Source organism: Melitaea cinxia, chromosome 24 (assembly GCF_905220565.1).
Source record: "Melitaea cinxia chromosome 24, ilMelCinx1.1, whole genome shotgun sequence".
NCBI lineage: Eukaryota > Metazoa > Arthropoda > Insecta > Lepidoptera > Nymphalidae > Melitaea > Melitaea cinxia.
This window is the reverse complement of record NC_059417.1, coordinates 3,708,247-3,728,514: the sequence shown is the minus strand read 5'-3', so window position 1 is coordinate 3,728,514 and position 20,268 is coordinate 3,708,247. Positions and strand designations below refer to the sequence as shown.

Here is a 20,268-nt window from a genome sequence, read left to right as displayed (position 1 = left end):
CAGTTGAAACACAAGTATGTCGCAGCAGACGAAATTACGAATAACAATTTGTGTCAAGGTCAACAATAGAAACTATTCCAATTCACTTATTACGTATTCTAAGTATAAGCTCATTCTATTCGTACTATATATTATGTTCTTTTCATTATCTCATCGTTACATACCGGATAAGTTCTTAACCGATTTTTTTGTCGTCTCAAATTTCATGTCATATTAGGATGTACACATTTTTTATTTAAAGAAAAAAAAAACATATCATTTGAAACGAATTTATTTCACGCAATATTGAGCTGGTGCATTGGTCACGATCCAGTTGAGGAGAGCGGTGATGCGAGTGTTCACGCCGGGGTCGGCGGAGGCGCAAAAGCGGCCATAGCTGACAATACCCACGTGGAATAGAAGTCCGGTAACACTGTCTCTGTAGAGGAGAGGTCCACCCGAGTCGTCCTGGACAAGGTACATGACATGTCGAATATAATATTACGTTCTACCGAATATTTTGTAAGCTATTCGTAGAAGGCCTTGTCAACATGTTTGTAAGACAAAAATGTTGCTCCCACGAGTTACACTGTGATGGCAGATGATTAGTTCGTTTAAACAAAAACCTAACCTTTTCAACTTTATAATTTGTAGGTGGTACGGCCCTGCCTCTAAAACATTAATCCCTGTATTATCCCGGTATTCGTATGTATTTCAAAGTTTGGCAAGTTTTTGTAAAATAAACTCGATTATAAATTGAATAATGGTCCTAGCATCATTTTAAAAATTGGATAACTAAAACTTCTAGTCCGACATGAAATATAACAGAAATTATTTAATAGATAACGTTATTGTACATTGAGCCTCTTGAATATGGAGTAATAGCAGCATTTGTCGAAGAAAACATAAGTAAGACTCGGCGTAGTAATTACTTTCAGGTGACAAATGCTTAGGGAACTCTTACTACTCATCTCTACAAATTGAAACATTCAAAATTACAATTTACCAACCATCCAGTGTTTAACTCAATTTAACTTTTACTATTACGATCTTGGTAAGCAAAAGTGAAAGTCAAAGCCAGATGCTTCAAAAACTTTTCAAAAATTTCAATTTATGATTTACAAAAAAAAAGGTTTCATTAAGGCCATCGGCCAGTTAAAAGTATCCTATTTAGTATTTAGTATTAATATTATGTAATTTGTCTTATTTTGTTTTAGTGTTGTTACTAACATAGTTTTATAAGATCATTGTTACTAACACTTTTTATGGACAATTTTTGTCTGAAATAAATGATTATTATTATTATTATTATTATTAAATCATAGATCTACAATTAATTTACAGAATTTCGAAGATTCTCTTAAAGTGCAGTGCCTAATGTGGCAGGTTAATATTGTATTATGATATATAAAATAAAGAAGATTTTTTTCTCTTATACTTCTTTTTTTTATATCTTACCTGACAAGCGTCCCTTCCTCGCGTGTAAGTGCACATTTGACGCGACGTTAGCGTAGGAACCCGAAGTTGGCAAGTTCCTTGGTTGATCACATCTAGATTCACCTTCATTAGCACATTTGATGTGGGACCTCCAGGAGAAGTGGTACCCCAACCTATGTATATCCGTGTAATACAATGAGTTTAAAACAATGTATCGACAAGACTTTGGGAATAAATTAACTTTTTCGATAGATGAAGTTACGTTTCAGCCTGTAATATCCCACAGCTAGGCCTCTTTCTTCATGTAGGAGAAGGATCACAGTCCACCACGCTGGTCTACTGCAGTTGGCGAATATATTGCGGATATATTTATGTAACGATCGCTATCAGGTGTAAATGATAACAACCGGGACCGCTTAACGTGTTATCCGAGGCACGGTGGGGAGGCCCACAAGGACTAACTATATAAATTTAAAGTTTTTATTAAAAAGATGTTAATAGATAATTCGGTGTAGGATCACATAGTTGATAAAGATGTGTGGACTTAGTGACGCTGTATTTCATATAAGATATTAACTAATTTTGTGCTAAAACATAGTTTATGTATTATTTTCAAAATAGTAACTGCGGAGTTTCTTGCCGATTCTTCTCTGCAAAATCAACATTCCGAATCGGTCGTAGCTTTACTTTTACAAATATAATAAACACCTTATTAAAATTTTAATTTGTAAAATGACGTTTCGAAAGTGCTCTTAGCGCCTATTTTTTTTATACCACTAGGTCGACAAACAAGCGTACGGCTCACCTGATGGTAAGAGATTACCGTAGCTTATAGACGCCTGCCCCAACGCAATCCCCAATCCCCCCCCCCCCCCCCAGGAGCTCTGGTCACCTTACTCACCAACAGGAACACAATACTGCTTGAAAACAGTATCATTTAGCTGTGATCTTCTGTAAGGCCTATTTGAATAAAGTGATTTTTTATTTTAATTTAATTTTTGATTTTTATTTTGTATAATTTTGATTTTGTATAACATGGCAGTCCCGGTTGTTATCATTTACACAAGTATCCACTCCGAGCGGGTTCGAACCCGCGACCTTCAGTGTTTGGGCACCACAGACACGCCACACGCACCATTACACCAGAGATGTAGTCGGCGGAAATAAAAGTATAATTAAAAAAAAAAAAACATATTTCTTGAGATTACAGGACCTTAATAACGAATTATCTGTCAATTTAGGTATAAAATAGGTTAAGAAATCTAACGTACCCATAGCTGTAACTTGAGTTCCAGCAAAGTCGTAGCTACCGAATTTAAAAGGCAAACACGCTGGACCGACGTATTCGCTGTACACCATCTCTCCAGCGATTGTAACTATCGCTATATCGTAATCGTAATTTGCTCTGAAAATAAGCAATTTGTCTTTTATTACCTAGCTTAAAACTTCTACGTTTAATGAAAGGAAATACACTTCCTGCATTAGCTGTAGATTACATGTGGTTGGAATACGAAAAATATTTAAAATGGCCTACCGATCCAAAATAATTCAATTTTCAATTGGAAGTGATTTTCAAAATGTTCAAATGATTCAAATAGATGAACGTTGGATGTATAGATAGAATATAGAAAGGCGTAATAATGTGTAGAACTATTCTTACACTACTTAAGTATCTAGCGCATTTTCAAGACCTGCTCTTAGTAGAATGATTTATTTAAATACTTGAATTTGTTTACAAACGAGTTGGAATATGTTAATATTGCATACAAAATCTAGTTGAATCGCATAGTTTAACCAACTTTTTAAAAGAAAACATATAATTTCAAAATAACTTGGAAAAACTTACTCTCTATACATCGGATGTGTTAGGTACGACGCAACTGGGAAAACCTGTGTCGCTGGCGAGTCAGCTGCGAGAACAAATGATTTGTTAGTGATTTTCTTATAAAATAAAACAGTTCACTAATACCTCCTACAACGTGATTAATGTTAACAACGCCGCTCATTCACTGGTTCGCGGATAAATTCCAGTGTACTGGAACGATACTTTTTAGGAGAAAAAATCCTTTCAACAATTACCAGACAAATCGGCAGAAAACTACTATTATTTTTTTTATAACTAGGTCGGCCAACAAGCGTACGGCTCAGCTGATTGTAAGTAATTACCGTAGCCTATAGGCATCTGCAAACCAGAAGCAACGCAAGCACGTTGCGACCCTATATCCTATTCCCCTCATTAGCTCTGATCATCTTACTCACCAACAGGAACACAACACTGCTTGAAAACAGTATTTTTTAGCTGTGATCTTCTGTAAGGTCGAGGTACCACCCCAATCGGGCTGTTCCATATTTTGAGCGGGGAATTTCCTGCTATTGCTCTACCTCTCTAAATTATTGCTTTTAAACAGTGTTGTGCTCCTATGGTGAGTAAAGTGACCAGAGCTTCTCGGGGATTGCGGTCGGGTCCACAAAACGTTTGCAATGCTTCTGGTGCTGCAATCTTCTATAAGCTATTCAGCAGTCGCTTACCACCATGTGAGCCGTATGCTTGTTTACTCACCTAGTTGTATAAAAAAGTATGTTTTTTTATAAATATCAGTCAGTCATTCAGTTCACCCTATTGCAGACCACTGCTGGACATCCTGGTTTTCCGTAAGCTTCATCCAGCCTACACTAGTAATTTTACGTAGATCGTCGGTCCAGCGGGCAGGAGGACGTCCCACACTGTGTTCGGCAAAATGCGGTCTCCACTCCAGAACATGTCTGCTCAAACGGTTGTGGCCTAATTGGATGGTGTGGTCGAGGTAAACATAACCCTGAACATCTTCGAGAAGGGTATCATCGACCGATACCGGTCTCGATATGACTTGGTTAGTAAACATAACTTTCGTTTTTTTTTGAGACAGACTCGGCGATAACACAAACAAGTCTTACCTCCAGTACTGGTATCGAATTCACCGACAACCACTCCCAAATCGTTAACTGTCCTGTTAATAACACAATGGGCAGCTGTAAGGACGTACTTCCTATCGATGATAGTCGCACCGCATCTGATTTGTCTCTGACTCACGTATATAAGACCAGCCATCATTGGAAACTCCCCGGGTCTAGCTGTTACGCCCCCGACGATTCTATCCTGTAGAAATTTATCATTGTGAACAATTTATTTAGAATTTTTTTTTTGAATTTATTAGGTAGTATTCGTGACGACCAGGTTATGTGAGGCTAGATAGACCTAATAAAATCTAATATATCTAAGATTATTTTTTTATTTTTGTGTTACCCACATTAGGAATTCTAAACATTTTGAATATCATATCAAAAATTGACCGCTCCAGCGGGGTTCGAACCCGCGTCTCCGACTTACCGTGTCGGACGTGTCGACACGGTAAGTCGGAGTTAAACTCCTCCGAAACGCCTTCCTAAAGTTGCAGTGAAGTACTGATGCGTGTTTAAAAAAAATGGAATAACAAAAGCACGGACATAATAAGCCTGTGGATATATCACTTAAATAAATAAAAAAAAACCTATTTTTAAATAGCGTTTAGCGGCAAGACAACGTTTGCCGAGTCAGCTAGTAAATCTATAATTTTTTAATTCTTTTACTCCTTGTGTTAAAAATTAATAAATTTAGAAAAATACTAAGTATATGTTATAGTTAATGATTCATATGTTCTGAGTATATACTGTATCAATGTTAAGTAATTGGCAAAGATGATTAAAATTAAATTGAAAAAAAATGTAACATTTTAGCTCATTGAAGTACACTACTGTTATTAGTTTTTATGTTAGTAATAATAGTAAGTTATTTATTAAGACAAACTCTACGTATATAGGACTATTAAAAAAATTAAAATTTCGGTGTTTATAATGTCTATATCCGTGCTTGTATATTTTTATATTTATAGATTTGCACATATATTGTAATTTGAACAACTAGCTTACCAATCTTTGATAGCCACAAGTGCACGTCGGCGTTGGCGGAGGCGTTGGAGGTGTTCGTTGAACAGCTGTCAGTTCGCAATAAAATCTTCCCCCAGGACTATTTGTCGAAGTTATTAGACCTAAAAATAAAAATAAAAACAAACATTAATCTTTCAACGTTCTCCATTAAGATCTCTCAAAGCTCGATTATAGTGGCTACTGGCTAGTCATTATATAAACACAAACGAGCTTACTAAGAGAGAAAGGCACAACTTGGATCCAAAAAGGACAACATACTGTGAGCAAGAAGGACTGTGTGCACTTTTCGTGGAATATCCTGTGATAAACTAACGAAGATCGTTTGGTCAAAAAAAAAATACACCACGCAAAATAACACGTATAAAGGAATGTCATGGACTAAGATCGAACATTTGATCATCACTAGCGCAAAGGGACCGTCATCCATAAACTCTTACCTATGCTAATCCGTTGACCAACGGACTCGGCAGTCAGAGTTCCATATCCACAATAATATTCCGCTTGAGTCAACGTAGGGTCACCCGTTCTTGAGATAAGAAGCCGGTCCACGTTACATCCTGTTGTCTGGAAAATAATTTTAACTAAGAACGAAACTTAGAATTAAACAAATCAATCCTATCAGTAAACTACATGTTAGTAAAACTTGTTAGAGGTTGGCGTCTTATCTTGTACGTTTTATTTGAAGCTGGTCTACTTTTATAAAATAATGTTTACTTATTTATTAAGAAACTTCAACTGTGTGATGATACCAGAAAATATTTAAATATTATCAATATTATGTACTTGTGACATTATCAACGACCACTTTGGTGTAGTGATGCGTGTGCCATGTAGGCACGGGCCTAAACACCGTAGGTTTACATGTTCGATTCCTGCTTGGGATGGATATTTGTATTTGTAAATACAAATATTTGTTTCCAGTTTGGATGTCGGTCCTTATTGGTCTCCCCACCGAGTCTGGGAGAGCACGTATATACACCTAATAGCAATCGCTACTCATAGTAGGAAACATATCCCCTCCTCTATCCCCACCTAGCCTAGCCTCCACTGTTGTTCTTACGTAGATCTTCGGCTAAGCGAGCCGGAGTGCATCCCGCATTGCATTTACCAACACGTGGTCTTAAATCCAGAATACGTGTGCTCCAACGGCCCTCGATGCTGGGACACACGTGACCAGCCCATTGCCACTTCGAGTTGTTGATTGTTCAGGCTATACGCTACATTCATTATCCTTACATAAAGTTTAATTTCTGATCCTATCTTTGACAAAGACTCCAATAATAGGCCCCTTTTGTAGCACGACTAAGTGAGACCGAGACGACTGAGAATGACTTTAAATTTGTGAACTAGTCCCACAATTGATGTCCACGTCTCAGCTTTATAGATCACCATAGGCAGGACACAATACTTAAATAATTTAGTCTTCTAAAAGCTGCTTTTCAAGTACTAAAAGCTAATTTCGTAGCAAGATATTTTACATAAAGAAACTGTAGATGTGTAGGCACTAAAGAAAATTTTGTTTAAATTATAATAGTTAATTTGGATGTTAGTTTTAACGCAGTGTAGGACGTCCTAAGGCCCGCTGGACGGACGATCTACGTAAAATTGTCGGTGTAGGCTGGATGTCGTCGGGAGGGGTGGTCTTGTGGGTGCCGCCCCTCTCTGGGTACCGGGGCCCGGATGTTTTCATTAGGGCCGAGCGCTGGGGCGAGGTGGTGCATGCTAACGCGACCCCATCTCGCCCCACTTAGGCGGAGGTCTGCTCACACGTGGATGGTTTTTATTCAGTAAAAGTCTGACTCCCCTCCGGTGCCCCCTCGCCGGAGGGTGTCTATGAAGGATTTTCCCCATGTAAAAAAAAAGGATTGCGGAAAACTGGGATGTCTGGTGTGAACTTGAGGAGGCCTATGTCCAGCAGTGGACTTCAATAGGCTAAACTGAACTGAAGTTAACTTAGATAACATCATAGAACTTAATTAGATAATTTATACTACAAACGTGAAGTATAGGCCTAAAAATACAAAAATCAAAAGCAGAAAGAAGTTATTCTTTTTACATACTCTTGGAGAATTTTAAGGGTTTGGTCTATAACAAAGAATTTTTAAAGTAGGAAAGTCAAAATGAAAACCTCTGGTAAATCGATATCAGTACAGTCCAGTCTACAATACGTATTGTTGGAGCAGGTGGCTTGCCATCTGCAGGTTACACCCAGCGGATAACTGGAAGGATAATTTGGACTATATACGTAGCTTGTTACGCCTGGTACGACCTGAAAATAACATATAAACATGCATATTATAAATTAAAAATTCGTTAAATAATTAATAAAAATTGTAGTTAGTACCTGGGTGACGAGTTTAGCTCGGTTTCTTTAGTAAATCGTGTTTTTTGAAAATCATATTTAAATTCGAATTACATATTGATAAAATATGAATAATATTTTTCGATTTTACAGTAATGATAATAAAAAATATGAACTGTTTGTTTAAATAAAAAATCATGAGTGCAATTAGAAAAAAATGGAAAAAATAATCGATCGACTTGGTCTTCTCGGTCGATCCTGACCGGCCGATTTACCATCTGAGCTATAACAACTATATTGACAATTGCGAAATTTACCTTCGCATTCTAACGACATTATATAAAACGACATTTTCTAAAAATGAATCCTAGCTAAATTTATTTCTCTCCCCCGAAATCCTCTACATACTAAATTTCATGAAAATCGTTGGAGCCGTTTCCGAGATTCAGATTCTATATATATACAAGAATTGCTCGTTTGATAATATAAGATTAGATTAGATATATTACAATATGCTGTGTGGTTACGGCAGTAAATAATATAGCCTCTCTTCCCGTGGGTGTTGTAAGAGGCGACTAAGAGATAACACATTTCCATACCACCTTGGAACTTAAAAAGTCGACCGTTGGCGGAGATAACCATCCAACTGCTGGCTTTGAAATACACAGGCTGAAGACGGTAGCAGCGTCTTCAGTGCGACAAAGCCAGCCCTACGGTCGCCAACCCGCCTGCCCAGCGTGGTGACTTTGGACAAAACACATGAGTTCACGCCATTTTTGGCACGAACTTGAACGCGGCTTTGAAATACACAGGCCGAAAACGGGCAGCAGCGTCTTCGGTGCGACAAAGCCAGCCCTATGTCCAGTAGTGGACTGCGATAGGCTAAAGTGATATTACAATACTTGTTATTTGATGCTATTTTATATTACTGTATTTATGCATCGACATATTTTTTATTGTAAAAGAAAAGAATAGTCTAATTATCTAAATTTCATTTTGTTAAACATTACATATAGTTTCAATCAATGTGTGTACTTTAACTAGCATTAATGGTTTAAGTTCCTATATTATTTAAATACTTACATTTACATAAAAGTCACAATTAGCGTCTTGCGTCGTAGAATATCCAACCAGCAAAGCTATGGATAGGACTGCTATATACATCTGAAAATTATGTATAAAGTCAGTTAAAAAGTTAGAAGTTATTGTAGATAGCAAGATTAATCCACAATTTTCATCAATATCCTATTTTTTTTTTGTGCTACGACTAAGTCAGTAAACAAGTAGTACGGTCCACCCGATGGTAAACGGTTACCGTAGCCTCTAGACGCCTGCAATACCAAAAGCATCGCAAGCACATTGCCGGCCCTACCTCCAACCCGCCTCAGGAGTTCTGGCCACCTTACTCTCCACAGGAACACAACATTACGTGAGAACTGTACTATTCAGCTGTGATTTTCTGTAAAGTTGAGGCACTTTCCCCGATGGGCTGTTCCAGAGTTTGAGCCGGGAGCCGGATGTATCCTGGTGTGCAGTACCTCAGTAATTGTCCTATAATAGCTGTGCAGTCAATTCAAAATCTAAGTTTTTTTAGTAGTCTAAAATGATGATGATGGTAATTAAGTTTTTTAGAGTCAAAAATCCTAAGATCTTCAATGAGAAAAAGTCAATAAGTCCTATAATTTTTTTTAAATAAATGGATGCCTGATAATCCTAGAAGATACCAAGGATGAATGATGATGAAAAATCATCTTTGTTATAATGCTTTTTTTATTGTGGAAGGCTATGGGTCAATTTTACCTGTTACCGATAGTCGCACGACATGGACGGTATCAAACAAATAAGTATTTCTAGTATGTTCTTTCTATTTTAACATCAAAAACTCACTTAGTCTTTTAAATATTTCTTCTCGTAATCTATGCAATCAAAAGTAGTAGTAGTTCGTACTTGAGGTGCTTTTTTCCAATACAAGCGGATGGTCAATTTTTTATAAAAAAAAAAACTAAATTTAAGGGTTCATTTGGGTGGTAGTTGTATGACAGTACTTTCTACATCCAATAAGCCACCTCAGTTCTTATATTGATTAATTAGTGGAAAATTTCTTTTTTACGTATAATCTTGGGTTATAATTTATTGTTAAATATGTTATATCTAATTAATAAATATGTAAAAAAAAAACAATTTGTTTTATAAATTATATTATCTTTAATAATCTATGATTCATTTCTAATACAATTATCTAATCAATTTTTATACGATAAGTTCTTCTGTATATAATAAAAACAATACTTTTATATAATAATTACTAAATGTATACCTCTTTTATCAAAAACTATAAGATTATGTATAAAAACCAGCTAGAGATAAACCGTACGATAGCTCGACATTACAGGTTCCAAATTATTTGGCCATAATACCAAGGAATGTTTGTGGCGAATGCTTTAATTTTACAGACCCTGTAACCTTTTTTGTACCTAACCTAAACGGACAATATATGCAAATGGAAAAATAGATTTTGCAATAATTGAATCAAGAAATAATTTCTATTTGCGTCAAAAAATTGAGAAAGAGTCCAAAAACCATCTACGTCCACATCAAGAACAAATCGTTTTCGATAGAAAAATATATATGGATGTATCAGAAGAGCGCATTACAATGTGCTAAATAAAACCTTACTAAACAGTTAATGCTGATCGCAACGAACGGCAAATGATCGATTTAAACCAAGCATAACAATTTTCTGTAAGATTCCACAATCATACATATGAAATGAGTCAAGGAAACGAGTGAGACATTTGGAATATACTATAGCATGTGTCCAATTTCCAGACCTGGCTCCATCTGCGAATCTACCTCCAACCCTGACCAGGAGCTCTAACAAAAAGAGTTTTATTATTGGTTTGCTTCAAAAGAAGAAGCTGAATGCCAGCGGCTTTACAAGAGCTTAGCAAATCATTCGCGAGTTTTCTGCGACGTTTCAAAGAGAGTATAGGTAGCATTAGGGTGAAATGAAATATTTTTTATCGCTTCAAGAAAATTTAGTAAATTTATTTTTTTTTTCAACACAAGAGTAAGATGAACTACCTAAGATGAGATATCACGTGCATTTATTTTTCGTTAAAGGCGAAATTTCTAAACTACAAAAAAAAACTTAGCAACCTTAATTTCTGTGTGAATATTTTGATCGCGATGCTTTAAATTCGAAAATTTAATTATATTCATACCTGCATTTAAAGGGAATGTTATGACGATTTCAATATACTTTGTATCAAAAAAATACATGTGATTTTTTTTATATGGGAGTGGGGATAATATAAACATCACATATCACCAGGAGGGGAGAGAATTAAAACATTGCTGAAATACATCACGTTTATTATCTGTAAGTATGTAATTATTCAAAATGTGACATAAACATGACGTTATCACCCTTATGAATTCATATTACTTAATTAACTTAAAAGACACAAGGACAACTCTTAATTTCTATGTAATACGCTTAGTTATTATAGATACCTATAGGTATAGTAACAACGGACTGATTCCTTAACAACTCATTTTATAACTAAGGAGCCGTCCATTTATCACGTGAGGCTCGAAAGGGGAGGGAGAGGGGTTGGAAAAATACGAAAAGACGAAATATCACGGGGGGGGGGGGTATAGTAGGTATCACGTATATTTATTTTTTTCTCAAATGCGCGATTTTTAAACAGTAGAGCGGCGTGTAGTGTTGACCTTGACGACGAAATTTTGGAGAAAGTCTTAGTAATGTCTAATATTATAAAATAACTTAATGTACTCGCACAATCTTACGCATTTATCAGTAGGTACGTCTGATTATTCCTAGTTTAGGCGTAATACGTAAACAGGATTAGAAAAAGCAGATTAATAGGAAATGTCAATCTTCTTAATTCTTTATTAGTTACAACCGGCAGTAATTTAATCAATTCTTTGTCGACCCTACCCCGACCCTCCCAGGAGCTCTAGACACCTTACTCGCCACAAGAACACAACACAAGAACACAACACTGTTTCAAAGCAGTATTATTTAATGATCTCCTGTAAGGTGCTTCCCCAGCCGGGCTGCTCCAGATCATGACCAGGATATTTCCTGCTGTGCCTGTGTGTGTGTTCTTTCCTACTTTACTTTGAATATTATATTCGCCAAAGAATAGATTAGATAATAATTTACTAGTAATTAATTACTATTGGCATGGCTATAACATTAATTATTTGAAATCATGATGTTCTAGCACGTTGATATAATAGATTTTTTTTTTAATATATAGATTAGCGCTTGACCGCAATCTCACCTAATGGTAAGTGAAGATGCAGCCTAAGACAGTGCGCGCTTGCCTAGAAGATGCCTATTCACTCTTGATTTGAAAATACCCAAGAATCTTTTTACGATTATGTAAAATTTAATATCGATAAGTGAAAAAATATCTAAAATAATGGAATATTTTTATTTTATCCACTATACAATATTTATTTTTGTACACCATTTTAAATTAATTGTTATAAAAAAAACTGTAATAAAATATTAAAAAATATATATTAATACTAGCTGTCCACGCAAACGTTGTTTTGCCATATATGTTATTAGACCTCTTAATCCCCCCCCCCCGGCTTGTAATTTAAGGGTATGAAAAATAGATGTTGGCTGATTCTCTGACCTACCCGATATGTACACCAAATTTCATAACAATCGGTCCAGTCATTTCGGAGGAGTATTTTAACTAACATTGTAACGCGAGAATTTTATATATAAGATAAGATAAGACTAGCTGCTCTTGCAAACGTTGTTTACCATATATGTTATATGCCCCCTTAATCTCTCCCGAGCCCTAACGAATTTTATATATATAGTACGATTATAACTTAGGTGTATGAAAAACAGATGTTGGCCGATTATCAGATCTAATCGATATACAGTCAGTCCACTGCTGGACGTAGGCCTCCACAAGTTCGAGCCAAACATTCCGGTTTTCTGCAATCCTCATCCAGCCTACGCCGGCAATCTTATGTAGATCGTCGATCCAACGGGCTGGAGGACGTCACTGCCACTTCAACTTGCTAATTCTGTGGGCAATGTCGGTTACTTTCGTTCTCTCGCGGATAGTCTCATTTCAAATCCTATCTTTGAGAGAAACCCCAAGCATAGCCCGTTCCATTGCACGTTGAGCGACTTTAAACTTGTGGACCAGTCCCTTCGTCAGTGTCCACGTCTCGGCTCCGTATGTTAACACAGGCAGGACGCATTGTTCGAAGACTTTTGTCTTCAAGCATTGCGGAATCTTTGGAGTGAAGACTCGACGAAGCCATTCAAACGCCGCCCAGCCCAACCGAATCCTCCCATCGGCCTCCTTCTCGAAGTTGTTGCGGCCTAGTTGTATAGTATGGCCTAGATAAATATAATCTTGAACAACTTCGAGAAGGATACCATCTACCGATACCGGTCGCGGTATGACTTGGTTATTAAACATAACTTTCGTTTTGTCCAAGTTCATACAGAGACCGACACGTCGGGAGGACTTGTTTAGGCCGGCCAGCATTTGGCCTAACTCATCCAACGTCTCCGCAAAGATGACGATATCGTATATACCCTATATACATTTTCATAAAAATTTATCCAACCGTTTCGGAGGAATATTGTAACTAACATTGTGACACGAGAATTTTATATATAGGATTATATAAATATTTTTATTCTGTACAGTTTTCAGTTTGGTTAAATCATATTAGGGCAAGGTCAATAATTATCGATAAGAAAAAAAATTGGAACAGGATGATTGGAAAAGGAAGAAATTATAACAAAAATTAAAGAAAAAAATAAGTTACACGTAATTTGTAGTCTGGAAGTGGAAGGGGATGAGATTTTAAGTCTGGAAAATGAAAGTTCTTTCGTTCGGAAATTGAATGGAAAGTTTTGATATGAATTAACTACTTCAAGCACTATTTTTAAGGTATTTTTGAACGTCATTTCTTAAGAAATCATAATTTTACGACACAGGATATATTTTTTTATAAAATTGTTTTTGAACTTTAGGAATGTTTACCTGGGTTGGAATGATAATGTTTTTGATTTATTTCTGTGATCAATTATGTCCTATTTCTTCGTTCATCAAAAAATGAGGAGGTTCTCAATTCGACTGTATTTTTTTTGTTATTTTCATAAAAATATTTACAAAATATATTAGAAACCATCTAACCTAATCAAAAAAAAAAAAAAATATTATTCAAACACTTACGGTTCCGTTGCCAACTCATTGGTTGGTTTTAAACATTAATAACCAAAATACCAGTAATATATGTACAATAAAATGCGTACTATTTACGTAAATTATTAAAAAACAATATACTGTTTATTTTAAATACCGCTTTGTACAACACTTGTGCCAATAATTAAATAGAGTTTATAATACCTACCGTGAAATTTAATATCTTGAACGGCTGTCAATATATACTGGGATGTTATTTTCAAATTTTGCGGTTGTCCTCTTATAAGCTATAAATTAATTGCTACAATTTTTTAATCCTTCAGACAATGTGATCGTGGATTAAAAAATATATATCACTTTTCCCGCTACCGTTTACATGTTGAGATGAGCGTAATAAATTGTTACAAATGCATCATTAGCACAACAACTGCTGATGTTATAAAGGAGTCGAGTATGAATTGCTGAAACGGTTTGCGTAGATAACAGGCACGATTTCAGTGTTGACATACTTACGATAAGTTTTAGACGTTAATGTTCTTATTATATTATCATTTTTCATTTCTTTGTAAAAATTTTACGACTGTCTGTTTGTTTTTCTTAATTTCGTGTTTCTACACCGCAAGTAACTAGACTTTCATTATGCTACTTTACGTGGATGTTATGATAAATTTGCTTTTTTAATATTTTCTGGACTATACGTAGTACATTACATATGTTTAAGGGAGTTGTTTCACCCTTTACCGTTAAAGTTATCTGAAGTATGACGGTATCCAACAGATAAAAGTTATGATTTATTATTTTCTTTTTCAACATCGAATTGATATTTTTTTATGCGATATTCCTATTCGCAATTACGAATCTAAAGGTTGTATCGAGAACAATCAGGCCCTAATAACCTATTTTACCTCCTGCACTTAAAGCTTATTACTAATTTACGTGCAGATTAAATTTTATCAACTACCAAAGCAACAGAAAAAATAAAACAGAAAAAGTTCAATTATAGACATTGGTGATTAATAATTCGAAACAATTATAGAATAATTTTGGAATTATCCCATTGCACATAATGTACGTAAAGAATGTTGGGTATCTTTTTCAATATCACTGTTAGATGAACTAACTTTCTTCATCATCCATCCAATTTTTTTTAGAGAAACGTGTCCAAAACGAACTACATAATTATATAAAATTCCCAAATGAGGTATCATCACACTTACAATTACTCTAAAATTTTTGAGAAGATATTGATTTTATATTATAGTTTCATTTCAGAAAGGATTTTTCTCTAGTGGGGTGAGAGACATAACTCTCTTTTTAGATGCTAATTAAAATGAGTAACAACACGTATGTGTTTGTAGAAGCTCTGTCCTCTAAAGAGACTCTTTAGAGTCTAAAGGGTGAAATAATAGTAGTAAGTTTTGATGGAAAGTCCATCACTTTAGAATTTAAAATCATGAAAGTTTATTTTTAGTAAATACATGTTTCTGAGATTGTTCAAATTCTACCATTAATGAGGTGAAATAGGGCCTGATAGTAGTATGGAAAGTACGTTATTTTAAAGTTGGAAACATAAAATTTTGTATTGTTTAGCTACTGATTGATGAGCAAATACTTAATAAGTTATTGTATAGCTTCTTTGTAAAATATAGGCAAGCAGCTATTTAACTATACATTATAAGGATTTGTTATAAGGCTCGATCAATGTAAAAGAGCTAATCTTGTGAACTATCTGTCTTTTGTTTTTTATAGAACTAGGTCGGCAAACAGGCTGCTCTAGATTTTGAGCAGAATATTTTCTGCGGTACCGTAGGGTACAGTCGGTGTCTGAAAATTAGGCTAACATCTACAACTAGAACCTATTAAGTTGTAGCGTGATCAGTGACGTAGCGAGCTTAATACGCGCTCAGGGCGCAATACTTTTTTAGCGCCCCTGTTCGAAAATCATATAATATGTCCAGCAATTTTTTGTTATGTAAGTATTGCCATTTGGCGCCCATTTGTGAGTAACGCCTGGGGCATGATGCAAACCTTGTAAGACCCCCCCCCCATCTCTACGCCACAGAGTGTGATGTTTATAGGTATTTAGGTATTAGCGCCAAAATTTAATGTGCATTAAGTGATACTATTAATTACTTTGTCCTAGTTGCCTTAGCGTTTTACCGAAATAATGTGTCCCGATAAAATAATCTCCAATGACACTCTATTATAATTATGAAACAGCAACAGCTCCATGGCAATGGAAAAAGTAAGCTGTATAAACATGTATTACGATCAGTAAATTAATATTTAGAGAAGATGTAATTTTAAATATGTATTTAAAATAAAATATGGACAAGCAACTAAAAAAACTATTTTTTTAGACTTTAAATATATCTAAATTTGCGATTTATTTGTGATTGTTATCACTTTACTTATTATTTTCTGATATAACGATAAGGCACACGGTAATTACTTTTGTTTCCTTATCTTTAAAAATAATTACGTTAATAGTAAAAGAAAGAAAAAAGTAGTCGTGTCGATATGTTATGATATTTTGTAGATGATATGGAAGCACTCAGTATACGATGCGTTAAATATGAATCCATAAATACCGTAGACAAATTTATCGGATGGCACGTTTAATTGAGGCAGTTCTCAGCTGGAAACATCTTACTCACACCTTTTTTTTTTACGTGGGGAAAATCATTCATGGATACCCTCCAGCGCGGGGGCGCCAGAGGGTTATGTCAGATTCCTACTGACTAAAAAACCACCACGTGTGAGCAGTCGTCCGCCTGGGTAGGGCGAGCTGGGGTCGCGCTAGCATTCGCCACCTGTCTTACTCACACCTGGAGTAACCTGAGTAATAACATATGTAAATACATAATATAACATATACAATACCTAAGTTTTTGAAACTTTAACATGAACTAAAATTGACACAATTTTACTGTTGCCAAGTATCTTAGCAATTTATTAAAATTAATTACTGAGCGATTTTTTTTTAGAGCCTCGTTCAATAAATTTGCCACGGGCCTCACATGGTAGGATAATTACGCCACTGTCCTGAGGGTACATTGCATTGATAGTGGCAATGCGCTTGTTAGCACAACAGGCTACATAATCTTGCAGGTGGACGCTTGTTTACCACCCTTGTAGAGTAAAAAATAAATAAATAAAGACTTGAAGCTTTAACGTAATATGTGGCTAGTTACTTGTGACTTATTAATCGACTTCCAAAAAGAGGAGGTTCTCAATTCGACTGTATTTTCTTATCTATGTTACTTCAATCATTTTACTGTGTGGTTCGATTTCGATAATTCTTTTTTTAATCAAAAGGAAGTCCTTGTCTTGTAGACCTTGTGTGTGTCCCTTTAAATTTAATCGAAACCTGACAAGTACTTTTCGAGTTATATCAAATAATGCGTATATACTTGACTATTTTTCGTCGACCTACGTCGTTGTGCCTTATAACTTTTAACGAGATGTAACGATTTTAATGATTCATATTTTAGTCGAAAGCTGATTCTAGTCTGATATTTTTACTTAAAGTTAAGTAATATTTCATAACGCGTATTTACTTAACTATTTTTTCGTTTACATATGATGTATTATTATTAGTCGATGTAATTGAAGTCGTTTTTTTTCGTTTGCAAACAAACACAATTATTTAGCTTGTTATTAGAAAAAATGCTGCTGTGTGGCTACGACACCAAAGAATATAGCCACCCCCTCTCTTCCCGTGGATATCGTAAGAGGCGACTAAGGGATAACAAGGTTCCACTGCCACCTTGGAACTTAAGAAGCCGATTGATGGCGGGATAGCCATCTAGCCGCTGGCTTTGAAACACATAGGCCGAAGACGGGCAGCAGCGTCTTCGGTGCGACAAAGCCAGCCCTGCGGTCACCAACCCGCCTGCCCAGCGTGGTGACTATGGGCAAAACATATGAGTTTGCGCATTTTTGGCGCGAGCTTGTGGAGGCCTGTGTCCAGCAGTGGACTGCAATGATGTGGAATGATGATGATGACGATGATGATAGAAAAATTACAGTTATACGTGCTTTACATCACATTGTGCTTAATTGTGATCTTATCAAAATTTATGAAAACAAATATTTTATATCATGTATTGAGACAAAACGAATTGATTTAAAAATATTTAAAATTACTTATATTGTTGTGTTATATTGCATTACATCGTCCAAATGATTTTGAGGTAAAATTTATTTTATAAATCATTAGAAGTACGTCATACCGTCACGATTACCTGTCCTTTATCTCACGGTTTCATTAATACAAAATATTTGTTCCTACATACAGGCGCCTCTATGTAAGCCTTGACTTATTTAAGTACGAACCTTCACTAAGGTCAAGTGTGTTTATTTATAACTGATAACGACAAAAATAAAACAACCAAATTAGGCAGGAAATGTTTTATTTCAACTACTTATAACTCTTTTATATTATTTACTAAATAAATTTACATCGACTTTGCTCTATTCGAACATACATCGACAATTATTCAATATTATTTCATACATATGTATTACAAAGGTAATTTGGAACATAATAAATTTAATATATGTTATAAAACAGGTATTTTATGTCACAGCAATTGGAAATAGGTACCAATATTGTCTTCGCTGTTTTTTAAATACATAATTACAGATAATAAAATTCTATAACAACAAATTTAATTAGTCGATTAAATATTGAATCTAATTGATAAACTTTAGCTAATCAATAAATCAATTTATACATTTAATCAGAAAAAATATATACTCGTCACATCCTTTTTATCAATTGTATTTAATGAATAATTATTTAAGATCTTTTAGTGTAAGAAAAAAGAGAGAAGTAGCTAATAGTTTAATTCTTAATTTAAAAAAAATATATTATAATTACAACAAAAAACTCACAAAGAAAAAAATAATCGTTGAAAGTAATATTATATATATATATTATATATTATTATAGAGTATAGACAATAAGTTTTTATTCTGTACTATAGAAAACTGTAATAAAATTAGAAGTATATTGATTAATAAATAGATGACTACTTATTAATAAACGCGCGCGTAAAATAGAAAAAAATAATATCATTAATTTATTTCCACTTCCATTGATGTGAAACAAAAAAAAAAAAACAAGTTTTAAAACAGCTATTAAATTTATTATATTTCAAATTTACGTTGATTGATAAATAGATGTCTTACATTTAATTCTTTTGATACCTAAGTAAAATTTTCGGAGTAGACACAATTGTTTTAAGAACATAAGAATGTTGAATGGTTTAAACTTAAAAAGCAATAAGTACATATTATATATTTGTATGTATTGAATTTAATAAAGAATTTTAATAATAAATAACAACAGTACAAATAGACGATAATTCAAGACAAAGAAATGATAACATAGAAACTATTAAGCTTATCATAAAAATGACGTTGGTAAATCAGAAAACTATTTAATTTAAATCTGTCCTTATCAGATATTGTAATATATTTTTTATGGTTTCGTGTTTTTTATCTAATAATTTTCTTATCTTATTTTAATTATATCTGTACTCGCGACTGTATTCGCGATTGTCATAGCTCATAAAATGTGATACTAGAACAGTGCTTTCCAACCTTTATTTTGTTTATACCCCTAAGCAAAAATGATCACCCCTCGCTTTATAACTCCATACCAACTCCTGAAAATGTATATCGTTTGTCATAGGGTCTATCTATTTTCACTCTTAATTTTGAAATATATGCACTACTGTCTTTAGAGATAAATGACTCTCCGTCTATAGAGATGACTCTCACTGCTAGAGCTAGGTGCGAGAGTCTAACACTTTAATAAGTAATAAGGTTCAATTTATGCCCAGCGTGGTGACTATGGGCAAAACACATGAGTTCACGTTATTTTTAGCGTAAACTTGTGGAGGCCTATGTCCAGCAGTGGACTGTATAGGCTGTAATGATGATGAAGGTTCAATTTAAACAATATATTGTAGATATAAAACCTCATAGCGTTTACATAAGTTAGCTGTTTCAACTTCAAAGTATTTCTGGTGTTTTTAGGTACGCCCATTAGGACTTGGAGGATCTCAGGGGTTAAGGAACCGGTGGATTAGAAGATAAAGTATGTACGCTAGCTTAAGGTGAGCTGTACTTTTAAAGGTTTTCGAGTTCTATGATTCATTTCGGATATTTTAGAAAGGATTGTAATGTCTTTAATTTGTAATCTAATAAACTAAAGACTGAAATATTAATGGATAATATTTAAAATATCTCCTCAGTGACAAAAATAGAATAAATGTAACAAAATATCATCAATCATTTTAATTTTTGTACTCTTTCCAAGGTAACCGCACTAATTTCAGAATAAATAGTATGCAA

The 20,268-nt window shown here is 34.6% G+C and overlaps 1 protein-coding gene across 1 annotated transcript; it reads right to left on the bottom strand.

Moving 5' to 3' along the window:
- Window positions 1-255: 255 nt before the first annotated feature.
- LOC123665719 (venom serine protease 34-like) lies at window positions 256-8,845 on the bottom strand. Its single transcript, XM_045599980.1, has 9 exons — window positions 8,765-8,845; window positions 7,508-7,648; window positions 5,817-5,943; window positions 5,362-5,480; window positions 4,351-4,552; window positions 3,263-3,326; window positions 2,688-2,821; window positions 1,438-1,589; window positions 256-447 (listed from the first exon to the last, which is right to left on the bottom strand). The coding sequence occupies exons 1-9, from the start codon at window positions 8,843-8,845 to the stop codon at window positions 271-273; spliced, it is 1,197 nt and encodes a 398-aa protein (XP_045455936.1). The 3' UTR covers window positions 256-270.
- Window positions 8,846-20,268: the final 11,423 nt, after the last annotated feature.